General features: G+C 44.6%; 1 protein-coding gene, 1 non-coding gene and 1 pseudogene across 2 annotated transcripts; 1 reads left to right on the top strand and 2 right to left on the bottom strand.

Moving 5' to 3' along the window:
* The first annotated feature begins 12,030 nt into the window (after positions 1–12,030).
* On the top strand, positions 12,031–12,221 carry LOC111590953 (U2 spliceosomal RNA). Its single transcript, XR_004856744.1, has one exon. It is a non-coding gene; the product is annotated as a U2 spliceosomal RNA (small nuclear RNA).
* A 2,138-nt stretch (positions 12,222–14,359) lies between these two features.
* Positions 14,360–16,848, bottom strand: LOC109944439 (uncharacterized). Its single transcript, XM_020549202.1, has 8 exons — positions 16,717–16,848; positions 16,408–16,637; positions 16,182–16,313; positions 15,394–15,577; positions 15,064–15,182; positions 14,829–14,877; positions 14,623–14,688; positions 14,360–14,461 (listed from the first exon to the last, which is right to left on the bottom strand). The coding sequence occupies exons 1-8, from the start codon at positions 16,846–16,848 to the stop codon at positions 14,360–14,362; spliced, it is 1,014 nt and encodes a 337-aa protein (XP_020404791.1).
* Positions 15,826–16,026, bottom strand: LOC118476435 (uncharacterized; annotated as a pseudogene).
* Positions 16,849–27,403: the final 10,555 nt, after the last annotated feature.

The following is a 27,403-nucleotide window of genomic DNA, read 5'->3' as shown; positions in this document are numbered from 1 at the left end:
CAAGATCTGAAAGTTCAAATTCATTCTTCAATCGCTTTATCCACCGAAAATTAAGTTTTGTTGAGTTTTGGCTTAGATTTGATACTGCCTTGGAATGCCAACGTCATGAGGAGTTAAAGGCGGATCACATTAGCATTCATAGCACACCACTCTTGATGACACCATGGCCTATAGAGAAACAAGGAAGTGTATTGTACTCACATAACGTGTTCAAAATATTTCAAGAAGAAGTGATAGCTGCTAGAGACCAATGCTTTGTTGTTGGCATTGTGCAGCATGAGGGTGTCAAGGTTGTTAAGATTAATGACACGTCCACTAGGGATAGAGTGGTTCACTGGTGCACAACGAGTATATTTGGGAGTTGCTCATGCAAACTATTTGAGATGATTGGAATCCCATGCCGCCATATTATTTTGACATTGAGAGGGGAAAATCTGTTTGAAATACCATCATCTTATATTTTGAAGAGATGGGAGACAAGATGCAAGAGGTAACAGGATTCATGCTTTGGTATGATTTGATGATCCTATTTATTTGTAGGTCGTACTTAGCTCTCATTTATTTGTGTCACCTTAGGGAAATTGTGTATGATGACGAAGGCAATTTATTGGACGAGAAGCCCATAGATGCTAGAGAAATGGAAAAAAGGAAAAAGATAGCGTCGGTTCGAAACAAGCTAGAAGATTTGATTCAAAGAGGAAAGGGTTCAGATGAAGGCATAGATTTCTTGGTTTCAAGCATGATGAATATAGAGGCTTCTTTTGGTCAAATTATGCCTACCACAGTGCAAGCTCCTCAAGAAGAATATGAGAGTTTCATTGGTTGTGAAATTCCAAAAACAGTTGAGATTCATCCACCAACTGAAGTTCGTTCAAAGGGAAGGAGTAAAAGAATTAAGAGAGCAAAAGAAATGCCTAAGCCACGCAAGGGAAAGAATGCAATGAATTAGCCACCTCAAAATATGAATTTCCTGCTGTTTTGTTTTACAATTTTGCTCATCTTCACTAAGTTACGCAGGCAAATAACTACCAGCACTTTCTCTGACTGCTACTTATTTTGTTCTATTATCTGGTGTTTCTTCTCATCAGTATTCTTGCTGTACTATTTCTTCTGAATTCTGATTGATACAGAAATTTTGCACGAGTAGTTTAATTGAGAAGGTATGTGGACGTCATCTACATGGCTGAAAACAGGATCAGTACAGCCTGCTTTGCTGCTCCATCGTGTTGCAACACAGGATTGAGAGGAGGTGTGTGCCGCTGTGGCCAGCACATTGCGTGCGTCAGGGCGGCCTCTACAGGGTGCGTCATGGCAGTCAATAGCGCCATCAGGCATCAGGCTCTTCGCGTGCGTCAGTGGCCAGCACAGCCTGCTTCGCGTGCGTCAGTGGGGCCTCCGTAGTGTGTGTCCATGGCAGTCAGTAGGGCCATCAAGCCTCCGCCAGGTCCGACGGCCGGAGGCGTGGCCATGACGCTGTGCCAGGGAACGAGTTCCACGGCTGCGGCAGGAGGAGCTCGGCTGGCGGCGATGAGGCTGAGAAAGAAGATGAAACGTTCAGATTCCAATCGAGTCCGTGAGATGGAAAAGAGCGAGGGGGTTTCCAACGTATGGAGGGCTGCGGGAGGGTCTCTTTGCAAAATTGTCAGTTGACGTTAGATCAAAGATGGTGGGCTGAGATTTAATATGTGCACATGTGCACCAAGATGGCATGTGCACCAGATATGCTCCCTTGTTTTTTTAGGCAGCGTATACTATGGTCAAATAGTTGGTGCTCAAATGCACACTGTGAATCTGGACCAAGGATCTTCCATCCAACGGTGTCTGTCTATTTTGCGTTCCCACCCTCTCACCTTCTCATTTCAAACTATGTATGATTATGTTGGTGGACTTAGGTAGTGTTTGGTTGAAGAGCCAAGTAGAACGGAGCCGTTCTATCCCAGTTTTGTTGTTGTTTGGTTACAAATTAACTAGAACGGAATGGCTCCAATTAGGGAATATTCTCCTCAGATCCGGAACCATTCCGCTCCAAAAAATCAACCGGACGGAGCCGCTCCGTTCCCATCCCGCTCTCACAGTCACGCTTCGTTCCGTTCACTCTGCAACCAAACAAAAAACAGAGCCGCTCCGTTCCATATTACCAAACACAGAATAGAGCGACTCCGTTCCTAGAATCAGGGATAGAACGACTCCGTTCTACTTGGCTCTTCAACCAAACACTACCTTACCTACACTTGCTTTATGGCATGCAAATAATGTGTTCTTGATCCTTTGATTGACTGAACGGTTGGATTGAATTGTTCGTCGTGCATAATGTATGTTGCTCCACCATTGACAAGATGTAGGGCCTATTTGGTTTACTACCTAACTTGTCACACTTTGCCTAACTTTTCTGCCTAAGGTTAGTTCTTCAATTCGGACGACTAACCTTAGGCAAAGTGTGGCACAGTTAGCCGCGAACCAAACAGACACGTAGTTTTTTTTATTCATACCTAACTTGACATATATATGCGTGTCACAACCACATCTTGTCTCCACTTGACTTTTTCTTTTTTTAGACAGATCACATGTCCCCTCCTCCTTCTTGAAAATGTTTCTTAAACACAAAAATCTCTTGTTTATGATCTCACCAAAAAGTACATTTTGTAAACCAATAAAACCCTCCTTCATGTGCATATTCATTATATTAGGTATATGTCCGTGCGTTGCCACGAGCACGAGAGTTAAAAATTAGTATAAAACATAGATACAAAATGACAAACATCATTATAATATCTATACTACCTATTAAGACTCTAAGGGGTAGGCTGCCTCATTCCTGGTTCTGCCATTCCCATTCCCATGTCCCGTGGCGCCATTCCAATGTCCCACCCGTAGCGTTGTCATTCCGATTCCCATGTCCCGTGGCGCCATTCCCATGTCCCACCCGTAGCGTTCTGCCATTGTCGATTCCCATGTCCCCACTCTCGTTGTTTCCTATTCCCCCACATTCCCATCCACACCCTCGTCGTTTCCCACATGTGCGCCGCGCACCTGAGCAAGTTGTACCAAAAAATCTAGCTATGTAGGAATAAAAGCTCGCGCACAGCCAAGCCTACACAGGTTGCCGCCCAACCAAGACCATAATGTTGTATCCGCACTGGCACTTATAAACAGATGCGTGCACAGTTTAGTACCTGATGTGGTACTAAGTTTGGCTTGCAAATACGGAATACACGCTTTCTAGGAGGCCCATTTGCTTGTTGTGGCCCAAACCAAAGCTCACTGTCGAAGCACGGTTAGCGCCTCAGCTGCCCCCCGCGCGTCGTCGCTCCCGTCGCCACAGCACGACCTCCGCGTTCTCCGCCCCTCCCCCACCCTCGCGCGCCGTCTCCTCGCTACCGCGTTCTCCACCCCTCCTCCACTCTCTCGCATGAAGCCGCCTCTCACCTCCCGCATGAAACCGCAAGCCGCAAGAAGAGGGATCATGCCCCCGCACTCTCTCTCTCGACCGTCGGCGCAAAGAGGCCGCACGGGGACCCGCCCTCCTCCATCAAGTGCCTGGGGCGCGGCGGTGTGGTTGTCGCGGCCACCTGAGGAGGTGCCCACCACCGGCGAGCATGGCGCCACCGCTCGTGTCAGCCTTAAGGTACACACCCCTCCATCGTGATCTCCGCGGCCACTCGCCTCTCGCTCCAACCGCTCCATGTTCTGCATGCCACGACATCAAACGTATACTACTTCCCCCTGTTATGCCTCTCCATTCTCTCCCAACCGTCGTCCCCCCCCTCCGCCCCTCCCCCAGTACCCAGATCCCCCCCACACACACTCGCCGACGAGGACGAGCGTCGCACCCCTCGGCGGCCAGATCCACGTCCCACAAGTACACCGCCGGTGGAGAAGCTGTTGGCGCCCCTCGCCCGGTGCCTAGATCCCATGCCCCACCCCACACCACCATCGACGACGACGAGTGCGTCGCACTCCCCCGGTGCCTAGATCCATGTTCCACGAGTCCGCCGCCGGCCCGGTACACAGATCAGTCGCCGGTGGAGAAGCTCGCCCCTGACGCGGAGAGATAGATGCCCGGCACCGCGGGGAATGGGCAGAAGTGGAGTCGACTGTGGTGGAGCTCATCCTCGCAGCACCGTCCACTACTGACATGCTCAGCACCTCTGTCGCTGTGGTTGTCGTGCACGCGCAGCCTAGGGACTTTCGCATCATCAGGCAGGAGTGGACTGTCGTCCGCATCCAGTTCGCCTTCCTTGCATTCCTGGTAGGCTTACCGTCACGGCCTTTGTTTTTTTCCTCTCACCGGTTCTTGTTAGTGGATGTGTTAATGCTTGGAGGGCGTTGAGGGCACTACGTGGCATTGTACGACTGCAGACACTGGTGTGCGGCCGCCGCGTGCGCAAGAAGCTCGCAGTCACGCAAAAGTGCATGAACGTGCTCCTCAGGGTCCAGGAGCGCGGACGAGACTGTTGCTTCCGGATCTCCGTGGACGTCTGCCACTTGCAGGACATCCTTGACGACCGAAGCGACCATGAAGGAAGCAGAGGTATAAACAACAAGCCCTTCAAAACTTGCTTTAGGACACTAGGACAGCGACAATGCATCTCTACAATGTTTTTATGTCAAGCCTGACACCCAAACAAAATTTTAGTTAGTTGCAGAGTGTTCTGTAGGGCAATTGATCTTCATAGTTGTTTAGTTTTAAACATCTAAATTTTAGCTGCATCTTGTTCCTTAATGGTTAGCTGTTTTCTTCTCACAAAGCTCATATTAGTTGTTAAGGGTTCTATAAAATCCTTTGTTGTTTATGGTATGAAGTTTAACCGTGAACTTGGTTGTTCTCTTCCCTCCAGTAGATCAGTTTGTCTTTTGCTGATGTTATTGGTGCTTTATCTTCTGATGGACAACATATACCTTACTGGAACCATAAGTTAACAATGCTTATGAGTGATTATCTAATGTGGATTGTCTGCAAAAAAGGTATTATACTTTAATCAGTCGTTTGTCTTTTCATTATGATTATCTAATGTGGATTGTGTGCAAAAAAAGGTACTATACTTTAATCAGCCGTTTGTCTTTTCATTATTCCAATCTTTATTTTAATAGGTTGCATTTCCAGTTTTTATTCAGTTCTAATTACAAGATGATCATGATGCATATGTTCCTCTGTTTTTTACAGACTACAACGATGTAGAGCATGTGGCTAAATAATATAACTTAAATCACACCTAACTAAATCACCAAGGATACTTGTTTGTGTTAGAAGATAGATGGAAACCCATATAGTCTCTGTAACCTAACTGAATGGGTTTGCATACGCTTGTTTTTTTTCCTTTTTTGGGTTGCCAGGCTCACTAAAACTGTTAAGTAGGTGCCTGATTGTTGTGGTGACCAATAAGTGAAACTAAGCTTAAAAAATAACACGAGCTGTATATTATAGATAGAACAGTGCAACAGTTTGTGAGAAAGCGAGTTAGATGTATGCTATTAAAATATTCAGAACATGTACTCTTTTGTGCTCCTTCCAATCTTAATTTTAATTGGTTGCATTTCCATTTTTTATTCAGTTCTAATTACTGGTTGCGTTACCAGCCAACCTTCGCTTGCATCAATAGCAACACAGCTGACCCATGAGCTTTCAAATGTCATGCTCTTTACTGAATGTATAACCTGAATGCAACGCACGGTCATACACCTGTACAATATGAAGTGATTAACATAGTATTGTTCTTCCCTGTTGTTTTCAGTTTGACGCAATCCATGGATTCAATACCAACAAAACCATTGGAGGCACACTGGTTCATGGGCGGCTTTGGCGTAAAGCGCCTCCGCTTGCAGAGCCACATCGAGGGTTGTTAAGGCGTCGTCATCGTCGGCTCAAAGGTAATGCCGGCACTGCGGGGCTTGCTTTTCGATTCTGTTTCATGTCATGGGTTGTTAAGGAAGTAGTAGTTACAGAGATTTTGCTCGTGTTGGCAGTCGGCACCCAGAGTGAGTGTTTCGTTGCATGTGTGTCAGGGTACCTATCCTTTTCAACCTGCATTGGCTTAATGAATGTGAGCTGCTAGGAGGATTGGTATTGTTGATTTGATCATCTTAGTTTGTTTAGATATGGTTGTTGGATGTACCCCAGGAAGGAGTGATTTTGACATCTGCTGAGTATGAGTACATCAGCTAGTTGATTGTTTACATTTTCTTGGTCCCTATACCTACTCACCTTGCGGGTCATTACAGCGATGAATACGAAGACAGTTTCCAGGTTCGTACCAGCTCTTAGCTGCGTTCTCTCCCTATTCTCCTATCGGATCAGTGTTTTGAAGAAAAAAACTAATTTGATTATTTGACCATGCTGTGACACCACAATTTTTCACGGGTGCTGGATTGCTTTCTTGGGGAACCAGGAGAGGGAGGCAAACAAGGAGATGGTTGTCTACCTTGTCGACGCCTCGCCCAAAATGTTCACCCCTGCCGCCACCCAGGTGAGGCACAAGTACTGTAGCCACTTAATTCGACAATCTGTGTACCATTTTTATGTCTCTTTTCATCTGGGTATCAATTTTTATGACTCTATTGGAAAATTAAGACATGTGAAGTTGCATCATTAAGTTTGTTCTAGATTTTTGCTACTAAATAACAACGTAAAATTTCTTTTCATGGCAATGAAAAGCAGGAGACACATTTCCATACCATTGTTAAATGCATCACAGAGTCTCTGAAGACACAAATTATTGGTAGATCTTATGATGAAGTCGCAATATGTTTCTTTAACACTGTATGCTCTTTCTCACATCAGTAAGCATACACCTGTCACATTTCCAGTTCTATGTTAGAACTCTTCTTTGTACAAAATGTTATCCAACTCTTCTTTGTATTATATTAGAACTCTATGTTGCACATTTCCAGTTTTACTCAATATATCATTACTACCACCTGTCACAAACAATTTGATATTGAACACCAAAATGTTAGCCAAAAGGGCCATAAGCTCATAACACAAGTTTGACCACTGGTTTCTATTGTAACATTATAAAAAAATTGTCCAGCGGGGGTAAGCTGCCCCCACAACATTATATTAAGAAGAAGACCTTCTCATGCAGTCATGCAGGTCCAGAAACCCTCCGAACCCATGCCCCATCCCATACACAACGGCGTCGTAGCCCATGTGAAAACGACTGTGACCGGGGCCAAGTCTTAGACCTGTGCTTTTGCGTAGGACAGACCAGGAGATTTTTTAACCACAACCTGAAAATTCGCTCCCACGGGGAGTCGAACCTAGGACGAGTGCTACTTAGACCACCTAACCAACTCAGCTAGATGCCTTTTCGCTATAACTTTATTTATAAACCTAGAAAATATGATATTAATACAGTGTGTTGTGAGGCGAATCTAAACACAATTTTAGATCGCAATTAAATATCAACAGTAAACATCAATAAGCAAAACTTGAAAGCTTCACTGCATGCATCTCAGTGGGCTCAACATTACTTATCGTTTGCTGGTACAGTGCACTAAGGCACTAAGCTTGATGAATAAGGAACGAACTTGAAGGCTAAATTATACAGTTTAAGTGTTTCTACATCCAGTAAAAATGAGGATCAGAGTCAGGAACAGAATTCTTTGTAATATAGAATTATAGACGTAGATGAGTTGCAGTATTTTGCTTATTTTATTAAAGGTGCCTAGATTTGTTTATTAGATAATGATATTTTAATAACAGTTTGATGAGAAACTACTATTTTAGATGATGTTCCAGTTCTGCAACTTCTTTCCGACCAAATGTCCACTCATATATATATAATATGGCGACTTGTAGTTTCATGAAGAACACAGGTTCTTTTGCAGTTGTGCTGAGCCCAATGGTAAACTTTCTGAAGAAACACTGGATGCTGCTTTCTTAAAGACATTATTCAGCCAAACATTTCTTCTCGTGAGCTGTCCTTTTTTCTCTCAAATTATATGTACTCCATCTCCATGCATTCCAGTTCTCAAATTTGGTCTCTTTTATGGAGCTCATCTCGACTGGCTATATATGAGAAAGGAAGGAGGGAAATGATTCGGGAGTCCAATTGTTTTGACAACACCTATTTCAAGAAGCTGCTTAAGAAGTCTCAAACATCTTCGAGTAAGTGTGCCTTCCTCACCAATTGCTTTGATGTCTATGCTTACCGGAGCTTACTGTCTGGGCTTGTCGTGTTCCTCTCTGTGAAGAAGCTAGCATGCCATGTTCCTCTATGAAGAACAGCTTAACTAGAACTGTCTGTTTCTCTACAATGTTAACAAATCTACCCCTATCCCAGTGTCGAACATAGGAGTTGCGCTGAAATTTTAAAAAAACAATTTTATTTGGGGAAGGTTGAGTGAAAAAATGCTTGTATTTTAGATTCATTCGATCTGTATTTACCCTAGCAATGAGTCCATAGGTTCTTGCACAAAACATGTAACCACCGAGTGAAATGAAGATTATTAGTGAACTAAATTCCTAATAAAGCAATCCTTGGGACTAAAATCACCTTGAGTCAAACTATTTTAAAACTATTTTAAGTATGACCGCTTGTATCTCTACTACTCTTAAGCGTGGAGCGTGGGCGTCCACCACGGCTTCACCACGCCTCCGCCCGACATCGCAGCACGTCCGCTGCCAAGGCTGAGGAGATCTACCAAAACCCGGAGGAGGAAGAGGTCCCAGCGGCGTCCTTTGTTCAAATGGCTATTTCAGTATCATGCTTTTTTACTTCACATGAGAACCTCATTCTCCTCCAAACCAACAGAGGTACATGCTAGATTTGTTTATCCCTAGATTCTTTTGTGCCAACTATTTATTTGATTTGCTGCAATTTTTAGGGTTTAGGGTTTAGCTCTGATCATATTTTAATGTAGTGCCATGGGTTCTGTAACACTATTAACTTGCCAACCAAAGGTGGGTGTTTTTTTAAGCAAGATATGAATCCATAGGTTTTTATGAGGGAGCTACCACAAATTCTTTTGGTATATTTTGTCTTAGAGGACTTGTGCCTGGATCAACCTACTCTATAAGAGTGGCTGCAAAAGATAATCTTCGGTTTGCACCAGTTGAGCGTGCTTCACCTGAATATTTGTCAGTTAATGTAAGACTAACCTGAGCATTGAAGTCCATTGCACATTCTGCTTGCGGCATATCATATTTTCACCAAGATATATACAACCTCCCACCTACTATGAATTAGGGGGAAAGGTATTGTCACCTTGCTTGGTGATTTTGTCCATGCTATGCAACCAAATCTAGGTCAAGGTGGCTATATGGCTATTGAGGTATGCAATTTCTCAGCCTATCAATGATATGTTCTGGTGTTGATATCTACTTTGTAACACAATATTGTAAGTTGGTTGTGTTCTTTAATTGATTTTAAACTCTACTTCATACTATATATTAAGTTGGTTGAGAAGCAAAATATTCGTTTGCATATTGTGCCTGCAGATATGAGAAAGAGAGAAGGCTGCGTGTTGTTGTTATACATGGACTGTCAAGAATGGCAGTAATCATGGCTACAAGCTATATGCCGTATTTGGGTGTTGGTCTAAGACCTTTATCGATATGCAATAAACACACTCAATGCACAGATCTCATTCCCTTTTCAGCAAGATTTAAAATTAGTTGTGAAGTATGTCACCATCAATTTTATTGGATTTCTATAATGAGCTTTGGAATCAGAACTATATTACCTCATTACCATCCTCCAAAGAGCATTACTGAAGAACTCCATACTGAAACTACTTGAACTGCATACTAAAATTATTTACTGTAGTTTTTGACCAAGTTGCGGATACCATGCCCTAGAAGAGGTGTTGTTTTATCAGGAAACCAAAATACTTCAGAAGCTTCAACTGATGCAAATGAAGGTATCTAATATTGTACATCCAACACGCAATCTTCCATGCCTCTAACTTATGTTTTATGTAATGTAAGTCTGACACCCCTTGATTTCCAATATTCTGTCCTCTTAATTGTTCGTCATGACCATGATTAGATGTTGAACCTGAGAAGCCAAGCAGCCCTTCTATAAAGAGGGCAGAAGAGAAAGAGGTGGTTGTTGTTCATGAAACCAAATGCAAGGTGTATGTCAAGGTATCCATCTGATCTATTTAACATATTGCTGTAATATCATGCTTTTTGGTTATGATACTCTAATATTGTGCAAATTATGTTTAGTATGTCAACCGTATACTTTAATATATATATATACATTCGCAAAAATGTTTCCAGAATTTAATAGTTTAGTTCACTTTCTGATTACCGCAGATCAGTAGAGATTGCCAGGAACTCAGAACCTTTCATCGGTGAGCAGTTGGCTTCTCTGCTCTACCTGGAGCCAGATAGTGAACTTACGGTAGGCTATGCATTTATTGCCTATTTATCTTGTTTCCAACGTTCCCATTACCCTTCTGATCTCATTTGCTTGAAGTGTCTATTTCCTGTGTCTGATATTTTTGGATATGGGTTCAGGCTATGCTAATCGCAGCAGAGGCCAAACGACAGGAGGAAAAAGCAAAAGGAGTCAGTGCCGACGAGGCAGCTGATAATCAAGATACTGTGATGTTCGACGATAATGAAGAAGACGAGGAAGAGGAAAGCGAAGAGGAGGAAGAAGGCGCCGACCGAGAGCCTCAAGGGAGGGGAGGAAGAGGAGGGAGGGGGATGATAATGTGTTTCCATTTTGCAGCATGATGAAGCCACTAAGGGTTGGAAAGACATTGGTGTTGGTCCGCTCTCTATCAGAAGTAAAGAAGGCACAGAGAAAACTTCCAAAGAATCTACTCCTACCATTGTTATAAGAAACCATGTATGTTTTATCTCTTGTTTGTTTATAGTATTGAAGTTCACTGCAGTCATGTGTACTTGTGTTAATATTTATCCTTCTACTACATGCCAAACTTGAAATTACTACCTCTACTCTTTTTTCATTTGATGTTTTGGAAATTGACATGGTCTTCAAACCATATCTTCAGTTTCTACTTTCTCTAAGCATTCATTGTTAAAACCTAATGAGAATGTAGTCATCTAGAAAAGTTTGTCGTTACAAATATACTAATGTTATTTCTATGTCGAAAATAATGATTTTTTGTCTGTATCATCTCTATCTCTACTCCTTTTAAAGGAGACTTTCGTGATCTTCACAACATTCGACCATCGTTTGTTCGGCGTGCAGCAACCAACCGAGCAAATCGCATGTCCGCCGCCCCCACAACCGCAACTGCCAAGGATTAACAAAAAACATAGTAGATAATTGATTTGCTAAGCTGTAATATTTGTCAGAGAGCAAGAAGATAAGCCTAAGCAGCTCACATTCTTCTATGGCAGGAAGGTGCTGGTATTTGTCGACAAGGCAAACGATCTGATGCAGCTAGACAGCAAGGAAAGTCCAGTTGTATAAAACGCGGTTTTTTGCTTCAACCCTCTGCAGCTGCTGCTGTCACTACTAACGAGGTCGTGCTGGACTCGGTCATCAGCTTGGCTGCTGCTAAGAAGCCTGCTCACACAAATACTTATGGTATGCCTCTTACTTAGTTGAAGTTCTAAAATATGATTGTTGGTCTTTATTATGCCGATTACTGATTGAAACATGTCTTTTCTTTAGTAGATATGCCTGTTATGAGGAAGGTTTCTCTTCACCGCTTCCTCGAGAAGAGAAAGGATCGGTAATTTGCGGTTGATGTGATTGTTATTTTCTGTATGGCGATTTCTTTTTTTGTGAGTGTTGTATTTGGAACTAATTTGTGCACTTCTGTTTTTCTTCGGCCTCAATGCAAATACATAGTATCAAACCGTTCCTTCAGATGTGGCACTAATCAAGGAGCCCGAGAGCTGGCCATGGCTCGGATTAGGACCAAACGCTATGAAGTCCAACCTGAAAATGAGTTGTGATTCTGAAAAAAATTCAAACAATTTTCATTGTTTTTCCTCACTTTCAGATAGTCATAGTGTGAAACAATAACATTTCAACCAATTGTTAGAAGTGCTGACATGGGTGTATGGCTAGCTATAAAAAAGGGTAGGTTACTTTTCAATACATACCTTTTTCGGTCTTTTGGCTAAGATCAAGTGTAGTATCTACTTTTATCAGTTTAATATCTGATATATGGACCATGTGTCTACTTTGATATTAAATTTATTTTTTATGGTGAGGGTCCACAGTAGTTTGCCACTGGACCCTTGTGTGATGCCTAACCATTGCACTGCTGGTAGGATATGGCATACCCTAACCAATACCATCAAATATGATTGGGTGCCATTGCCAATTTGCACATACTCGTCAACAACATCCACAAGGACACCGTACACTCGACAGCGTTCCCCAAACATAAGTAGAAGGAAATGGGTTTACTCGCATGAGGATGGTCTATCAGGTCTTGTATATTAGTGTTGTCGCATGTTTATGTTAGCAGGCCATATATCTTCCTCCTATTGTAACTCCCGTCACCAGTGTTGAGGAATGTGTACAATATATTGTTTTCTTTTGTCTAAAGTTTTGGATCTGGACGGGTTTGGTGGTTTGATTATGTTTATTGCAGAAGAAATATGTTTTGTAATGATCTTTTCTATATTATAATGTTTGTCCGACATCATTCATTTTATTTGAGTCGACGTATTTATAATAATATTACATATTTATATCGTCAATAAAATATTAATGTTACGTTGATAGTTTGCCACATAGGTTTTTATATATTAAAATGGTGTTTGTCGTTCTGTATTTATGTTTTATAGTAATTTTTAACTTCCGTGGCAACGCACGGGCATCTAACTAGTAAAAAATCTGTGTGATAAAATATCATTGTAACACTAATATTATATTGATGATATAAATAGGTAATATTATTATAAATACACACACTCAAATAGAATGAACTGGTGTCAAACAAACATTATGATATCGCACAAATTATTTTTAAAGAATCAATATAGAATTTTGAATGATACACAAATATATCGACAATCGTACATTAATCTAATCGTTTTTAGCGATATTGGTAAGTACAAGATCCAAATGGTACACTAAGAAACCAGAGATGGAGTATTATTTTAAATTTATTGATTCAGTATTAAGTATTTAAGCATAAAAATAGGATGCTAATGAACACTGGAACAACTAATCTATTTCTGAATGTAGATCTACCGAAGATAAAGGGGAAGAAAAAATAATAGAGAAAAGACAAGATGTGCTTCCATGTGCTGGCCTGCTAGCTCATCCATGAATCTAGAGACCTTAAGATACTTCTAGCTCACGAATGCATCACCAGCCACCATCACCGTTGTTTCTTCTCCATTGTTAATCTTTCTTCTTCCCCCATGCAGCCTCTTTGCTGGCATAGATAGTTGCAGCTGTAGCTAAATAGGCTTCTCTCATATGTGGTTTGTGCCAACACATGATATTTGTCGACATGGAAAAAAGAAAATATTTGGACACATTAAACGAAGACTGCACAGATAATTCAACAAGCATCCATCAAATCAAACATATCAAATCCTTACCTCTCTCGTCCGCGAGATGCTTCTGTCAGAGGGCACAATAGGAGGCCCTCTGCACAGGAACAAATGAAACTCATCAAAATGCAACGGCAACGTTTATTTGTAAGTGTAGATAACATTAACATGAATTGGACAACAAATCAACCCGAGGTTTCCATCCAAACTCATCTGAACGCCGGAAGGTGTCCTCATTAACAGCTTGGTTCTTGAGTCAACGGAGAACCTTGTTGCGCCACTATTGACCCCAAAGTGGATCTGAAATATATTGCATAATAAAATCAATCCCAGTGGCATTGAATACAAACTGTATTGTATAAAATATATTTTCAGAGAAGAAAGCTTTGTTACATGTTAATGAACTCGAGTGTAAGACAATAGTCGTTACATCATCTTCTCTTTTTTGGTTTATAATAGATTATTACTTCTCTTGTAAGCAATACATATTAATACAATGAACAAAGCATCATTACATAAATAAAGTAGTTCTATGGTTCCCTGTTATGAATTATTGACAATATAATCATTAAATAAAAAAGAGTGCCCAAAGAAAAACTATTCCATAGGTATAATGATTCGGTAGTGGACAAAATGAGTAGACCAATGTTGCATCGCTATCAAGAAAAACATGATAGTTCAGGCAATCCTAAGTTCACATTAAAAGATATACTGAGACAGGCACTGGTAGCTTAAATTTTACATGGTCTAAAAACTCTGTAGTAGCAAATAACAATTTATTCGTATTGTTTAAAAACATATATCTGTAAACATATCTTATATGAAAACATAGATTATAGCAAACTACTTTAAGATTATTCGTTGCAGGAAGCCTTGAACTTGGGAGCCAGTGCAATCATGTAGAATTTATTATTCTTACCAATCATATTCAATAATGGTGTCACTTTCTAGATGAACAACTCCACAAGTGCATGGTTCTCTAGGTTCTCTTCTAAACTGATCAGAAGGGTGCAGAAGCTTGCAAAACAAAAGGGCGAACCAGGCCTCAGTGATTAACCAATCATCATCACTGCCTCGGAAGTACAGGTAGACACGCCGCAGGACGCAAAGCTTATAGTTCACAACCAACTGAAAGTATCAAGACAGATGAATAGTAAAGCGGTGGGTAGTAACTTCACCTGAATGACCCACATGCTCAGAAAAGCCTCCAGGCAGAACAATGCAAATCCAATGAAGTAGAAGATCTTGAGGTCAAAAATAATAGGCAGTGACTTGCTTTTGATGTATGTTTCATTTGTCTTTTCAGGAAATATAGGTATAATCATATCCTATGGAATTCTGGTTTACTGGACTCAGACTGAATAATAGCGGTAGACTCACTCACCCCGACAATGACGTTGTCGCCTATCAAGCTGATTGCTGGGAAAATCCCACTGCATGATGGGTAGATTGGTGGAAGGAAATCCCATTACAATTCAGATTCACGAGTTTTCAAGAAAGAAAGATGTAGAAACAATAGTGAGAGGTGCAAAAAGTAAAAATATAACTTACATTAACGTTTTCCCCACAAAGAGAATTGAAGAAGAAACAACTACATACACGCAGAAGACGATATGAACTTGTGTGGGGTCAGCATGAGCATGAACATGTGTGTTATCTGAACATGTGTGTTCTGGAACCACACTTCCACCTGTCTAGCGCTGAGATCCACCTGCCGTGCGAGCTCCTGCTTCTGCGCCTGTCCAACAATGCATGAAATGTTCATTTGTTCGTCAGTTAATAGCAAAAAAAGAAGCAGAAATTCTTTATGCAGACATGAACAATAGATTATTCAGGCGCTACTACTGGCTAATCCTAATATATGCATGGATGAGGATTTCTACTTGCACATGAGCGAACTTCGAGATGGAATGGAAACCATGGAAGGGGGAGAGGATGGGGATGCATACGTTGGAGAGTATGTTGTGGGCGCGGAAGGTGTCCTCGAGCAGCGTTGACTGCTCATTGGTGAGCCGGAGCTTCTTCCTCGCGCCTGCGCCGGAGCCGTCGTTGGGGACCGGACCGCCGTGCGGCGACTGGCGACCATCCTCGTCGGGCGTGACGACCTTGATTGCGGGGAGGTGAGCACATGATCTGGGCATGACGTCGCAGCGAGCACAAAAAGGGAGGAACGAAGCAGGAAAGATCTCGAAACTGATCGCTAGTCCTGCTCCAGCATGTAGATTGTTGTGCTGCGCTAGAAACCACTTCCTCGCTAGTAGTACAAAAGGACATAGAAAGTAGGGAGAGCACAAGGTCACCGAACGTGCGTGTGCGTGTCCGTGTGTAGTATACTCCTGTAGGCAGGAGGAACCGGTGCCGGCGATGGAGTGTTGGCCCGCCTAGCGGAGGGCGCGCACTAGGCCGCCGAGGACGCGGGAGAGGCCGCGGCGGAAGTGGGCGACGACGCCGTGGGAGTAGGGCCCGCAGTCACGGCAGACGACCTCCATGGCCTCCACGAAGAAGCTAAGGCTGCGCATCGGCGGCACGTACAGCGTGAGCGGGGCTGCCGAGAAGGCCAGCGCCATCAGCAGCTACAACATCTTGGACGAACGCACGCCTCCTGGTTCTTCCTCCCCTTCCCCTTCGCCCCCGCGACGAGAGGCAACCCAATCGGATCCAGGCGGCTCGGTCTTGGGCGTATGGCGTGGGACACGGGGGTGTTATGAGGCGGCGGTGAGATGGGAGGGATAGACACCGTGATTGCGGGGGTGGTCGCGGCGACGCCATGGATGGAAGGGCACCCTGAGGGAGGCGTGGTACCTCCGTTTTGTCGATGGAAGGTGAGTGCCGTCGGTGGAAGGGGATCGCAGGGAGGTGAGCACGGGATCTGGGAGTTGATTGCGGGGCAGCCACGACGATGCCATGGATGGAAGGGCACCCTGGGGGCGACGCGGTTTCTAGGGCAGAGGGAGCACGCTGACGATGGCAGGCGAGCGCTCAGGGTGAGGTGGAAGACGACATCGATGGAAAGGAGCGCTGTGTGTGGGCAGGCGCTCAGGGCAGAACCGTGCACCACTGGCCAATGTGGACGCCTACGATAGACACTTAAGTAGTAGTAGAGATAAAACTCTTCCACCTCTTGTATAGAATCAAAGGACATTCCAACAGTAGGATTCATTTCATCCACACATGCAGGTATAAATGATGAATACTACAAATGGACAAGTTATATTATCAAATTATTTGATATCCAAACTAGTCAACAAAAATTAAATCCAAGAAAAGCTCACTGTGGTAGGCATATATCGGTTTTTTGTTGGTGTGATAAGACCATGAGAATATGATCCAACTAGTGCTTCAGACTTATCTAACCAGGACTCAAACGAGAGGCGACGTGCGACCTGTCCATCTGTAGTCTCCATGACAGATGATGTCACACCCGGTTTTGGAAGGCAAACCGAATGCGAACCATGTATGTGCCAGGATTAGAAACTCACGTACACAGCGATTACATAATTGGACATCATCACACAATGCTCAAAATAAATAGCGGAAAGGTACTTTATTACATCAAGATGTCCAAGACATCCACAGAGTCTAATACATAACCATTGTTCAACATAATTATCAAAGTGCAGAAATGCGAAACGTAGATGCTAAGCCTACACATGCAGCTGACTGGGGGTTTGCCACTAAGAAAGAACTAGAACTCGTCGTAATCATGAAACTCCTCGAAGCCATCCATGTTGTCAGCTTCACCTCCTGAGTACTAAGAACAGTGGGGACAACCTGGGGTGGGGTGGTTTGTAAAGCAAGGGTGAGTACACATCAACGTACTTAGCAAATGTCCCGTTTGGCTAAAGTGGACTAGCTGTATGTGGAGTTGAGGTCAAGCAGTTGCTTTTAGGCTAGTCCAATATTTATTATTATTAGTAGAGCCAACTTTTAGTAATAAACCCAGTTATTACCCAAAGGTACTTCCTCCAACGAGGGAATACCAGAGATCAGATTTTATATCATCATTGTTAATCATCATCATAAAAGTATCCAAAGTTCTTCTAATCAAAGAGGATCCCAAGGCTGCTCTTAACCGTGAGCTCGGCTGATATACCAGTTCTTAACACTCTGCAGAGGTTGTACACTTTACCCACAAGTCGTGATCCCCATTCTGCCCAGAGATCATGACACTCCATTAATCACTTCCAAGGTGACCTAGCAGGGTCTCACTACGTAGCCTTTACAAAGACTCTCTTGGTGCATAACTGCTCGTTAGGTTTCGCCAGTCGTACAAACGCAGTATACCTCCCCAAGGTGGGTGACTAACAAAAACCAAATCGAATGAACCTCTGCACCCCAACCTTGGCAGAGCGAGCACTACGCCCGGGTCCCCATTGATGGCCTTCCGGCAAAGCCAACTACACCCTAGGTTCATCTAATTAATCAACTAAGGGCGTCCCATTCCACCCTCATGGTTGTACTGTTATCCCGGGTGGTCACTCCACGAATAGGTCCTTACGGAGAGGCACTCAGGAAAAAGGCCTGAGTCCCCTAAGGTATCACAAAATCATCCACATAATCAGGATAACAATAGCGTATCATAAAGGTTCACATCATGTTCATTGATTAAGTTAAGGCAATAGCAACATGCTAACCATGATAACCCAAAAGGTAACCAAGGATAAGTGAATACAGACTAGTCAATCCTTAGGTTTCATAAATTAATGCGGGACAATGAATTATAACGTATATAGAACATAATTGGTCAGAGGACACTTGCCTTCACCAGGTTGTTGCTCATGGAGGTCTCCAACAACACACTCAGGAACCACGGATTGCTCGACGTCTAAATAAAGCGAGCATGCATTCAATACATCTGGGAAGTGCGAAAGAACAACACACCAAACATGTACAAACATAGAAATGCATCTTAAAACACAATTAGGAATTACTGAGATCAAAGTATAACGTGAACTATAACTTAAACTACTTTCGTTCGGGCATAGATTACTATTTCCCTAAGTGTTACTTACAAGTACATAATCATAGTTCGATTCATTTTATTATGACCTAAAAATTAGAATAGGGATAAATTCAGGTAATACACATTATTAATCTTACAAGATTAAACATGATTAAATATCTAGGGTTCTCCTTTTATTTGTTTTATTAAATGAATAGAACTACATCTACATTAGTTCATACTTAATTATAAAAAATTAGAATGTGCAGACAGTGAATGAAGCCATTTTATTTAAACAGAGAATAATTCTATGAACATTTTTGCAATTCAAATCACTAAATTTGGAGTTCATATGCAAAAGTTATGAAATAAACAAGATTTGAAGTTTGAAATATGAAATTAGGGCTAAATCTGTGAATATTTAAAAGTCCAGAGTTCAATATGCAAGAATACAGGGGTCTGCACGCGAAAACCAGGGACAGCGGGTTGATTTCTAGTAAACCGAGGGTCTCTTTAATAAAACTACCGCGCAAAGGGGTATCAAGTGAATCTAACTGTCAGATCTAAAACCAATGGTCGAGATTAGATCTACGGCCGAGGGCGCGCGCGCGGGCGGGCGAGCACTGACAAGCGGACCAGGGAGTGTCAGCGACAGAGGGGGAAAGCACGCTGACCGAGCGGTCCTAGCGCTAGAGGTAAACGAACGGCTATAGGGGTCCGAGGGGGGGTCCGAGCGGGTCCGAGGGGGTCCGAGCGGGTCCAAGGGGGTCCGAGCCGTTCGATCAAGATCGGACGGAGGGAAAATCAGATCGGGAAGGATGAGCAGCTGCGAGTGGCACTAACAGGCGGGCCAGAGCGTCAGGCGCGCGTGCGCGAAGCGGTATCCCGCGGTCTGGGCCGTGCGATCAAGATCGGACGGGGGAAATAAGACCGGGGAAACAGACGGCTGCGGGCGGCACCGCTCCTCTCCGCGGCGGTGAAGTCACCGGAGTGGAGGCAGGCGCGAGCTAGGGTGGCTCCAGGGTCGCTGGAGTTGGGCAGAGGGGAAGAGGGCGCCACGGCGAACTCGATGGCGGGGAAGAGGCCATGAATCCACGGGCAGAGAGGGGAGAGCGGCGGTGAGGAGGTCTCAGGCGGGCCGGAGAAACTCCGGTGAACCATTCCAACCATGGGGAAGGGACTTAAGGCACGCTACGGCCTTGGCTAACTTCATCAGAGGCAGGGGTGACACAGAGAACTACTTCGGTGAACTAGACCAGGCTAAATCGGCCAGCCACCATGCGAGCACGGCAGACCGCCGCGACCGAGCACTGGCGAAGGCGAAATTGGATGAACACAGGGCGCAATAAGGGAAATTGGGCACGGGGACGGGTGTCTCACATCGGGGCGGAGCTCGGGAAGGCTTGGCGCGGACTCCGGCGAGCTGGATGGCCGGGGACGTGGGCGCGGGTCTCCGGCGGTGGCTGGCGGCGAGGGCAGAGCGCGAGAGAGGGTGAAGCTGCGCGAAATGAGGTGAGGGGTGTGTGCGGGGCACAGGTGGGGCTATAAGAAGGGAGCTGGACGCGAGGGTGGGCGTCGTGGCTGAGAAACCCGGTGACGTGCGCGAGTGCGCATGCGCCGGTCCACGACGACGCGCGGAGAGGGCGGAGCTGACAGGGCTGGCCCACAGTGCAGAGAGAGAAAAGAGGGACGCTCGGGGCAATGGCTCGACGACAGGCGGACCGGGCCCGCGAGACAGAGAGAGAGAGAGCGAGCGGGTGAAGTAACTGGCGCCGACAGATCGGCCCCACTGGGCAGCGAGCGAGAGAGAGAGAGGGCGCGCGTGAGGGAGAACTGCCGTTGACAGGCGGGGTCCGCCTGTCAGGGGCGGCAGACGCGCGGGCGCGCGGCCTGGCTGGGCTGCTTTCTCTTTTTCTTTTTCTCTGGATTTTCTAATTCCTTTTCTATTTTCTTTTTCCATAGGGTTTTCAAATCCAAATTCAAACTAGGTTTCAAATTCAAATAAATTCAAACATGTGCAACAATTCAAAGAATATTTTAAGCTCAGCATGATGCAACATGTCATGACTCAAAAGATTTGGCTTTCAATTCATCTTCTCTTTCCGAGGTTGCTTCTTCTTCTGAGTGATGACCCCATTTGACTTTGCACATCTTGATGGTACTTCTTCGAGTGACCCGATCTGCTGTCTCCAGAATTTGAGTTGGCTTCTCAATATAAGTCAGATCTTCTTGAACTTCTAGATCCTCTACTGGCAACTGCTCTTCTGGTACTCTCAAGCATTTCCTCAACTGTGACACGTGGAACACATCGTGCACAGCTGATAGATTCTCCGGTAAGCTGAGTTGATAAGCCACTTCTCAACGTCTGGCTTGAATCTGATACGGTCCAATATAACTAGGTGCTAGCTTGCCTTTGACTCCAAACCTTTTGGTTCCTCTGATGGGTGACACCTTTAAGTAGACATAATCTCCCACTTCAAAACTGAGTTCTCTTCTTCTGGTGTCAGCATAGCTTTGTTGTCTGGACTGCACTGCCTTCAAATTCTCCTAGACCATTCTGATGTTCTCTTCGGCTTTAAGCAAAATATCTAGTCCGAACACCTGTCTTTCACCAGGTTGGTCCCAATGCAATGGAGTTCTGCAATTCCTCCCATAAAGCGCTTCAAACGGTGACATCTTCAGACTAGCTTGGTAGCTGTTGTTGTAAGAGAATTCTGCATATGGTAATCTCTTGTCCCAACCTATCTTGTCTTGCAAAGCACAAGCCCTCAACATGCCCTCCAGAATCTGATTTGTTCTCTCTGTCTGGCCATCTGTTTGTAGGTGATAAGCTGAGCTGAACTTCAAATGCGTGCCCAAAGCTTCATGCAACTGCTGCAAAAAATGAGAGGTGAACTGGGTGCCTTTGTCCGATACTATCTTCTTCGGAACGCCATGCAAGCACACAATCTGAGCCACGTATAGTTCGACCAACACTGGACTATTGTAGGTGGTCTTAACTGGTATTAAATGGGCCGCCTTTGTCAAACGGTCCACTACTACCCAGATAGAGTCATAACCAGTACGAGTGCGGGGCAAACCGACTATAAAGTCCATTCCGATCTCATCCCATTTCCACTGAGGAATCTGTAACGGTTGCAACAAACCTGTAGGTCTCTGATGTTCTGCTTTGATCCTCTGACAACTGTCACACATAGCCACATACTCTATTGTCTCTCTTTTTTCATTCCGTACCACCAAAATCTTTTCTTCAGGTCTTGATACATCTTCTCACTACCAAGGTGTATAGAGTATGCTATCTCATGCGCTTCTTTGAGAATCAGTTCTGTCGGAGAGGGAATTCTCCAGCCGGGTGGCGGATTGCACCCGCCCTAAATCCTAAGATGAGGAGGGGGCTTAGGCGTTTTGCCTGTCTTGCTAAGCGATGACTGAGCACATGCACTACCAGAATCCGAGGCTTTGCCGAGTGTCGGCCTCTTTGCCGAGTGTCTTTTGTCGGGCACTCGGCAAAGAAGGCTTTGCCGAGAGCCGCACTCGGTAAAGTTAGGCTCTCGGCAACGAGCCTCTTTACCGAGTGCTAGACACTCGGCACATGACCCCACTCGACAAAGACACGTTTGCCGAGTGTGAAACACTCGACAAAGGGCCATCAGCGGCCGTCCCAAAGCTGACGGCCGTGAGTCTTTGCCGAGAGCCGAGGGTTGGCACTCGGCAAAGAGTCTTCTTTGCCGAGTGCCAACTAGTGGGCACTCAGCAAAGGACTCTTTGCCGAGTGTCTTCTCTAGACACTCGGCAAAGTATATTTTTATTTTTTTGATTTTGTCTCCCAAACTTTTTGTGGTATGTTCCTACACTATGTAGACCTACATGTATCATTTGTGGACAATTATAACAGAGTTTTCAATCTTAGTAGATTTAGTTCGTTTATTTGAATTTCTTCGGAAAATTCAGATTTGAACTGCAGGTCACTCAAACTTGGAAAACCGTGCATGCAAAAATGATATTCATGTTACTTACCATAAGTTACGACCGATTCCAGGAGCGTACCGGAAACTTTGAGCAACATGCTCACTAAACATGGCCGTGAACTTGCCATCCACATGTTTAAAAATTGTATAAAACACAAACAAAGTCAGAAAATCATGAAACTTGTCCACGTGTCATGATATCAAATGTACAGACTGTGATAAAAAATTGAAAAATTTTCGAGTAAACTATGACGCGCTATGTGTACAAACCTAAGAGATCCACATTGAAACTCTATGATTTCATGTGTAGTTCTCTTAGGTTTCTACACATTGTGTCTCACAACTTTCTCCAAACATTCTAAAATTTTTATCACAGCCTGTACATATGATATCATGACACGTGGACAAGTTTTATGATTTTCTGACTTTGTTTGTGTTTTATACAATTTTTAAACATGTGGATGGCAAGTTCACGGCCATGTTTAGTGAGCATGTTGCTCGAAGTTTCCGATACGCTCCTGGAATCGGTCGTAACTTATGCTAAGTAACATGAATATCATTTTTGCTTGCACGGTTTTCCAAGTTTCGAGTGACCTGCAGTTCAAATCTGAATTTTCCGAAGAAATTCAAATAAACGAACTAAATCTACTAGATATTGCAAACACAGTTATAATTGTCCCCAAATGGTACATGTAGGTCTACATAGTGTAGGAACAAACCACAAAAACTTTGGTGGCCAAAACAAAAAAAATACAAATGTACTTTGCCGAGTGCCCCCTGGGTGGCACTCGACAAAGAAGTGTAAATTAATCTTTGCCGAGTGTCACCTGGTCGACACTCGGCAAAGGAGCCTTTGCCGAGTGTCGCCGATCTGGCACTCGGCAAAGCTTATTTTAAAAATAAAAAAAATCTTTGCCGAGTGCCAGATCGCGGGCACTCGGCAAAGAAGGAAAATAAACTTCGCGCCCGACCTTCTTTCTTCTTCTTTCTCTCCTCTCACTCTCTCTGTCTTAGCCGCCGCGCCGCCGCCTCCCTGCGCCGCCGCCGCCCTGCGCCGTCGCCGCCCCGCCGCGCCTGCCCGCGCAAGCCACGCCTGCCGCGCGCCGCCGGCTCGCCGCGTCGCCCCACCGCCGTCCTGCCGCCCTCCCCGAGCCACAGCCTCCCCGGGCCGCCGTCTCCTCCCCGCGCCACCGTCTCCCCCGCTCGCCACCGTCTCAAGGTATATTTTTATTAAATTATGTATTAATGTTTATATTAATGTATTGATGTTTTATAGATTAATGTATTGATGTTTCATAGATTATGTATTTCATAAACACATGTTTATATTAATGTGTTGATCACTCAGTATATGTCTCCCATCCAATCCACCACCGCACGCCGCCACTCGCACCGACCCTCACACAACACACTCCCACAACACACTATCCCATCCTATCCACCACGCCGTCACTGACCCTCACCACGCCACTTGCACAACACACTCCCCATCCTATCCACCACCGCACCGACCCTCACCACGCCAACATCTACAATTCCTCGTCATTGTGCCGTTGAATTGAATATATATATATATATATATATATATATATATATATATATATATATATATATATATATATATGATTGCCGACCATCGTGCCGTTGAATTATTAGTGGAAGACAGCCATCGTGCTGATACTTTTATTTGCAGGATTTCGAAACCTCCCCGTGCAGGGGAGGTGCTGCCGAAATTTTCTGTTGCTAGGCTTCTGTTAGAGGATGGAGAACCGTGAGTGGATGTACACGGGCCGTAGAGGAAGGAACGATGTCACCACTGAATGGATTAGAAAGACCGATGATTTCGTGGAACGGGCATATGGCGAAGCTGCTAAAGGAGCGACTCTAGTCCCATGCCCGTGCAGCAAATGTGCCAACCGGAAAAGAAAACCAAAGAAGGCCATGGTAGAACATATTTGGAAGAATGGATTTACGCTGGGCTATACTCGGTGGATATTTCATGGTGAAGCGCATCGTACGAGAGAGGAGGCACTGAGACAACGTGTTGAGGATTATGACGCGGATGCGGGGGTAGCAGATATGTTGAACGACTATCAGGAGGCACAGTACACGGGAGGATGTATGGATGACGAGCCAGAGCCGACTGCAAAGGCGTTCTATGACATGTTCGACGCGGCACAGAAGCCCCTTCACGGCCAGACAAAGGTTTCTCAACTGGATGCCATTGGGCGTGTAATGGCGTTCAAGTCGCAGTACAACATGAGTAGAGACGCATTCGATGGCTTGTTGATGGTTATTGGGAGCCTGCTTCCGGATGATCACGTTTTGCCAAAGAGCATGTACGAGGCACAGAAACTCCTTCGTGCACTCAAGATGACGTATGAGCAGATTCATGCTTGTCTGAAGGGCTGCGTGCTATTTAGGAAAGAATACACGGAGGCAAAGTACTGTCTCAAGTGTACATCGTCTAGGTTCATGGAGGTAGACTCTGGTGATGGACAAAAGAGGCAGTTCGACATCCCCTTGACAATCCTACGACACCTTCCGTTCATACCGAGGATCCAGCGTCTGTACATGACAGAGGAATCCGCGAAACAGATGACATGGCACAAAAATGGAAAACGATACAATCCTGACAAGATGGTGCACGCATCCAATGGTGAAGCATGGAAACACTTTGATGCCATTCGCTGTGAGAAAGCCGAAGAGGCTCGTAATGTACGTGTTGCGTTGGCCACAGATGGGTTCAATCCCTATGGAATGAGCGCTGCCCCGTACACATGTTGGCCAGTGTTTGTTATCCCAATCAATCTCCCCCCTGGTGTGTGCTTTCAAAGGCAGAATATATTTGTGTCGTTGATAATTCTCAGACACCCGGGGAATAAAATGGGCGTGTACATGGAGCCTTTGATCGATGAATTGGTACGTGCCTGGGAGGAAGGGGTATGGACGTATGACCGAGCTACGAAGACAAACTTCAGAATACATGTTTGGTACCAGTACTCCATGCATGACTTACCGGCCTATGGGCTATTCTGTGCCTGGTGTGTTCACGGTAAGTTCCCATGCCCAGTTTGCAAGGAAGCTCTCAGGTTCATTTGGTTGAAAAAGGGTGGAAAATATTCGTCCTTCGATAAACAGCGACAATTTCTTCCTGCTGACCATCCATTCCGCCTAGACATCAAGAACTTTACGAAAGGTGTCATAGTGACAGACCTCCCACCTGTAACGATGACTGGTGCCGAAATTTGTCAACAGATAGATGGGCTCGTGGCCAATACAGAAGGTGGTTTTGTGGGATATGGTGAGCAGCATATGTGGACACATAAGTCTGGCTTGACTTGGCTCCCCTATTATGACGACCTGCTCCTTCCACACAACATTGACGGAATGCACACTGAAAAGAATGTTGCCGAGGCACTATGGGCAACAATTATGGACATTCCTGATAAGTCAAAGGATAATGTGAAGGCAAGAGTGGATCTGGCAGCGTTATGTGATAGACCAAAACTAGAGATGAAGCCGCCAAGTGGCGGAAAGACGTGGAGAAGGCCTAAGGCCGATTTCGTCCTAAGCAGGGCCCAGAGGAAGGAAGTACTTCAGTGGATCAAGATGTTGATGTTCCCTAATGGGTATGCAGCTAACCTGAGTAGGGGGGTGAACTTATCTACTATGCGAGTCTTAGGGATGAAGAGTCATGACTTCCACATATGGATTGAACAGATTCTTCCTGCGATGGTTCGAGGCTATGTCCCTGAGCATGTCTGGCTAGCGCTTTCAGAGTTGAGCTATTTCTTCCGTCAGCTTTGTGCAAAAGAGTTATCTCGGACCGTGGTTGCAGACTTGGAAAGATTGACACCCGTGTTACTGTGTAAGCTTGAGAAGATATTTCCACCCGGCTTCTTCAATCCAATGCAGCATTTGATTCTTCATCTCCCCTATGAGCCACGAATGGGGGGGCCCGTGCAGGGACGTTGGTGCTATCCAATCGAGAGATGTCTAAAGACTATTCGAAAGAAATGTAGAAATAAATGCAAAATCGAGGCTTCCATTGCAGAGGCATACATTCTAGAGGAGGTCTCAAACTTCACAACAACTTATTATAGTGACAAACTGCCGAGCGTGCATAATCCACCCCTCGTTACAATGATGGCGACAATGAATCGAACCTTAGCATATTTCGAGGCCAACTCGGAAGCGCAAGTGGCTCGACCACCAAGACCCTGACACATGAAGAGTGGCGGCATATTATGCTATACGTATTGACCAACCTTGAAGAGGTGACGCCATACATGGAACAATTTCTTCATGAATTCTGGCGTCGATCAAGGGACCCCACTCCACAGGAATATGACGCTCTTCTTAGAAAGGGTGCGAGAAATGGGTTGCCCGATTTCATTTCCTGGTTCAAACGTAAGGTACGTGCTTAGTTTGTAAAAGAGATACATCTTTGAACTCAATTTAACGTCTTTTAACTTGTGAATACTTGCAGGGCCAAAGAGATCCGTCTATGAGTGCCGAGTTGAGACAAGTAGCCAACGACTTTGCTTATAGGGTCAAGAAATATTCTGGGTATGACGTCAACGGATACCGTTTTCGCACAACAAACTACGACAAAAGTCGGCCCAATCGGAAAACAACGTGTTCTAGAGTCTTTACGCCCGGCCTTGACAATGTCGATTATTTTGGACGAATCGAAGAAATATATGAGCTCAATTTTTATGGTTCCAAACCTCTTACTCCAGTGATATTCAAATGTCATTGGTTTGACCCTCAAGTGACGAGACGAACACATTCTAATCTTGGGATAGTCAAAATTCGACAAGATTCCACCTTAGCAGGAGACGATGTCTATATCATGGCCCAACAGGCCACACAAGTGTATTATCTCCCATATGCGTGTCAAACGAAAGAACATCTTAAGGGTTGGGATGTTGTGTATAAGGTATCGCCGCACGGGAGGTTACCTGTTCCTAACGATGAAGATTACAACTTAGACCCGGACACATATGATGGAGAGTTCTTCCAAGAAGATGGGCTAGAAGGGCG

This window comes from Zea mays, chromosome 2 (genome assembly GCF_902167145.1).
Source record: "Zea mays cultivar B73 chromosome 2, Zm-B73-REFERENCE-NAM-5.0, whole genome shotgun sequence".
Classification (NCBI taxonomy): domain Eukaryota; kingdom Viridiplantae; phylum Streptophyta; class Magnoliopsida; order Poales; family Poaceae; genus Zea; species Zea mays.
Note: the sequence above shows the minus strand (reverse complement) of the source record. Positions and strands in the feature narration are given on the sequence as shown.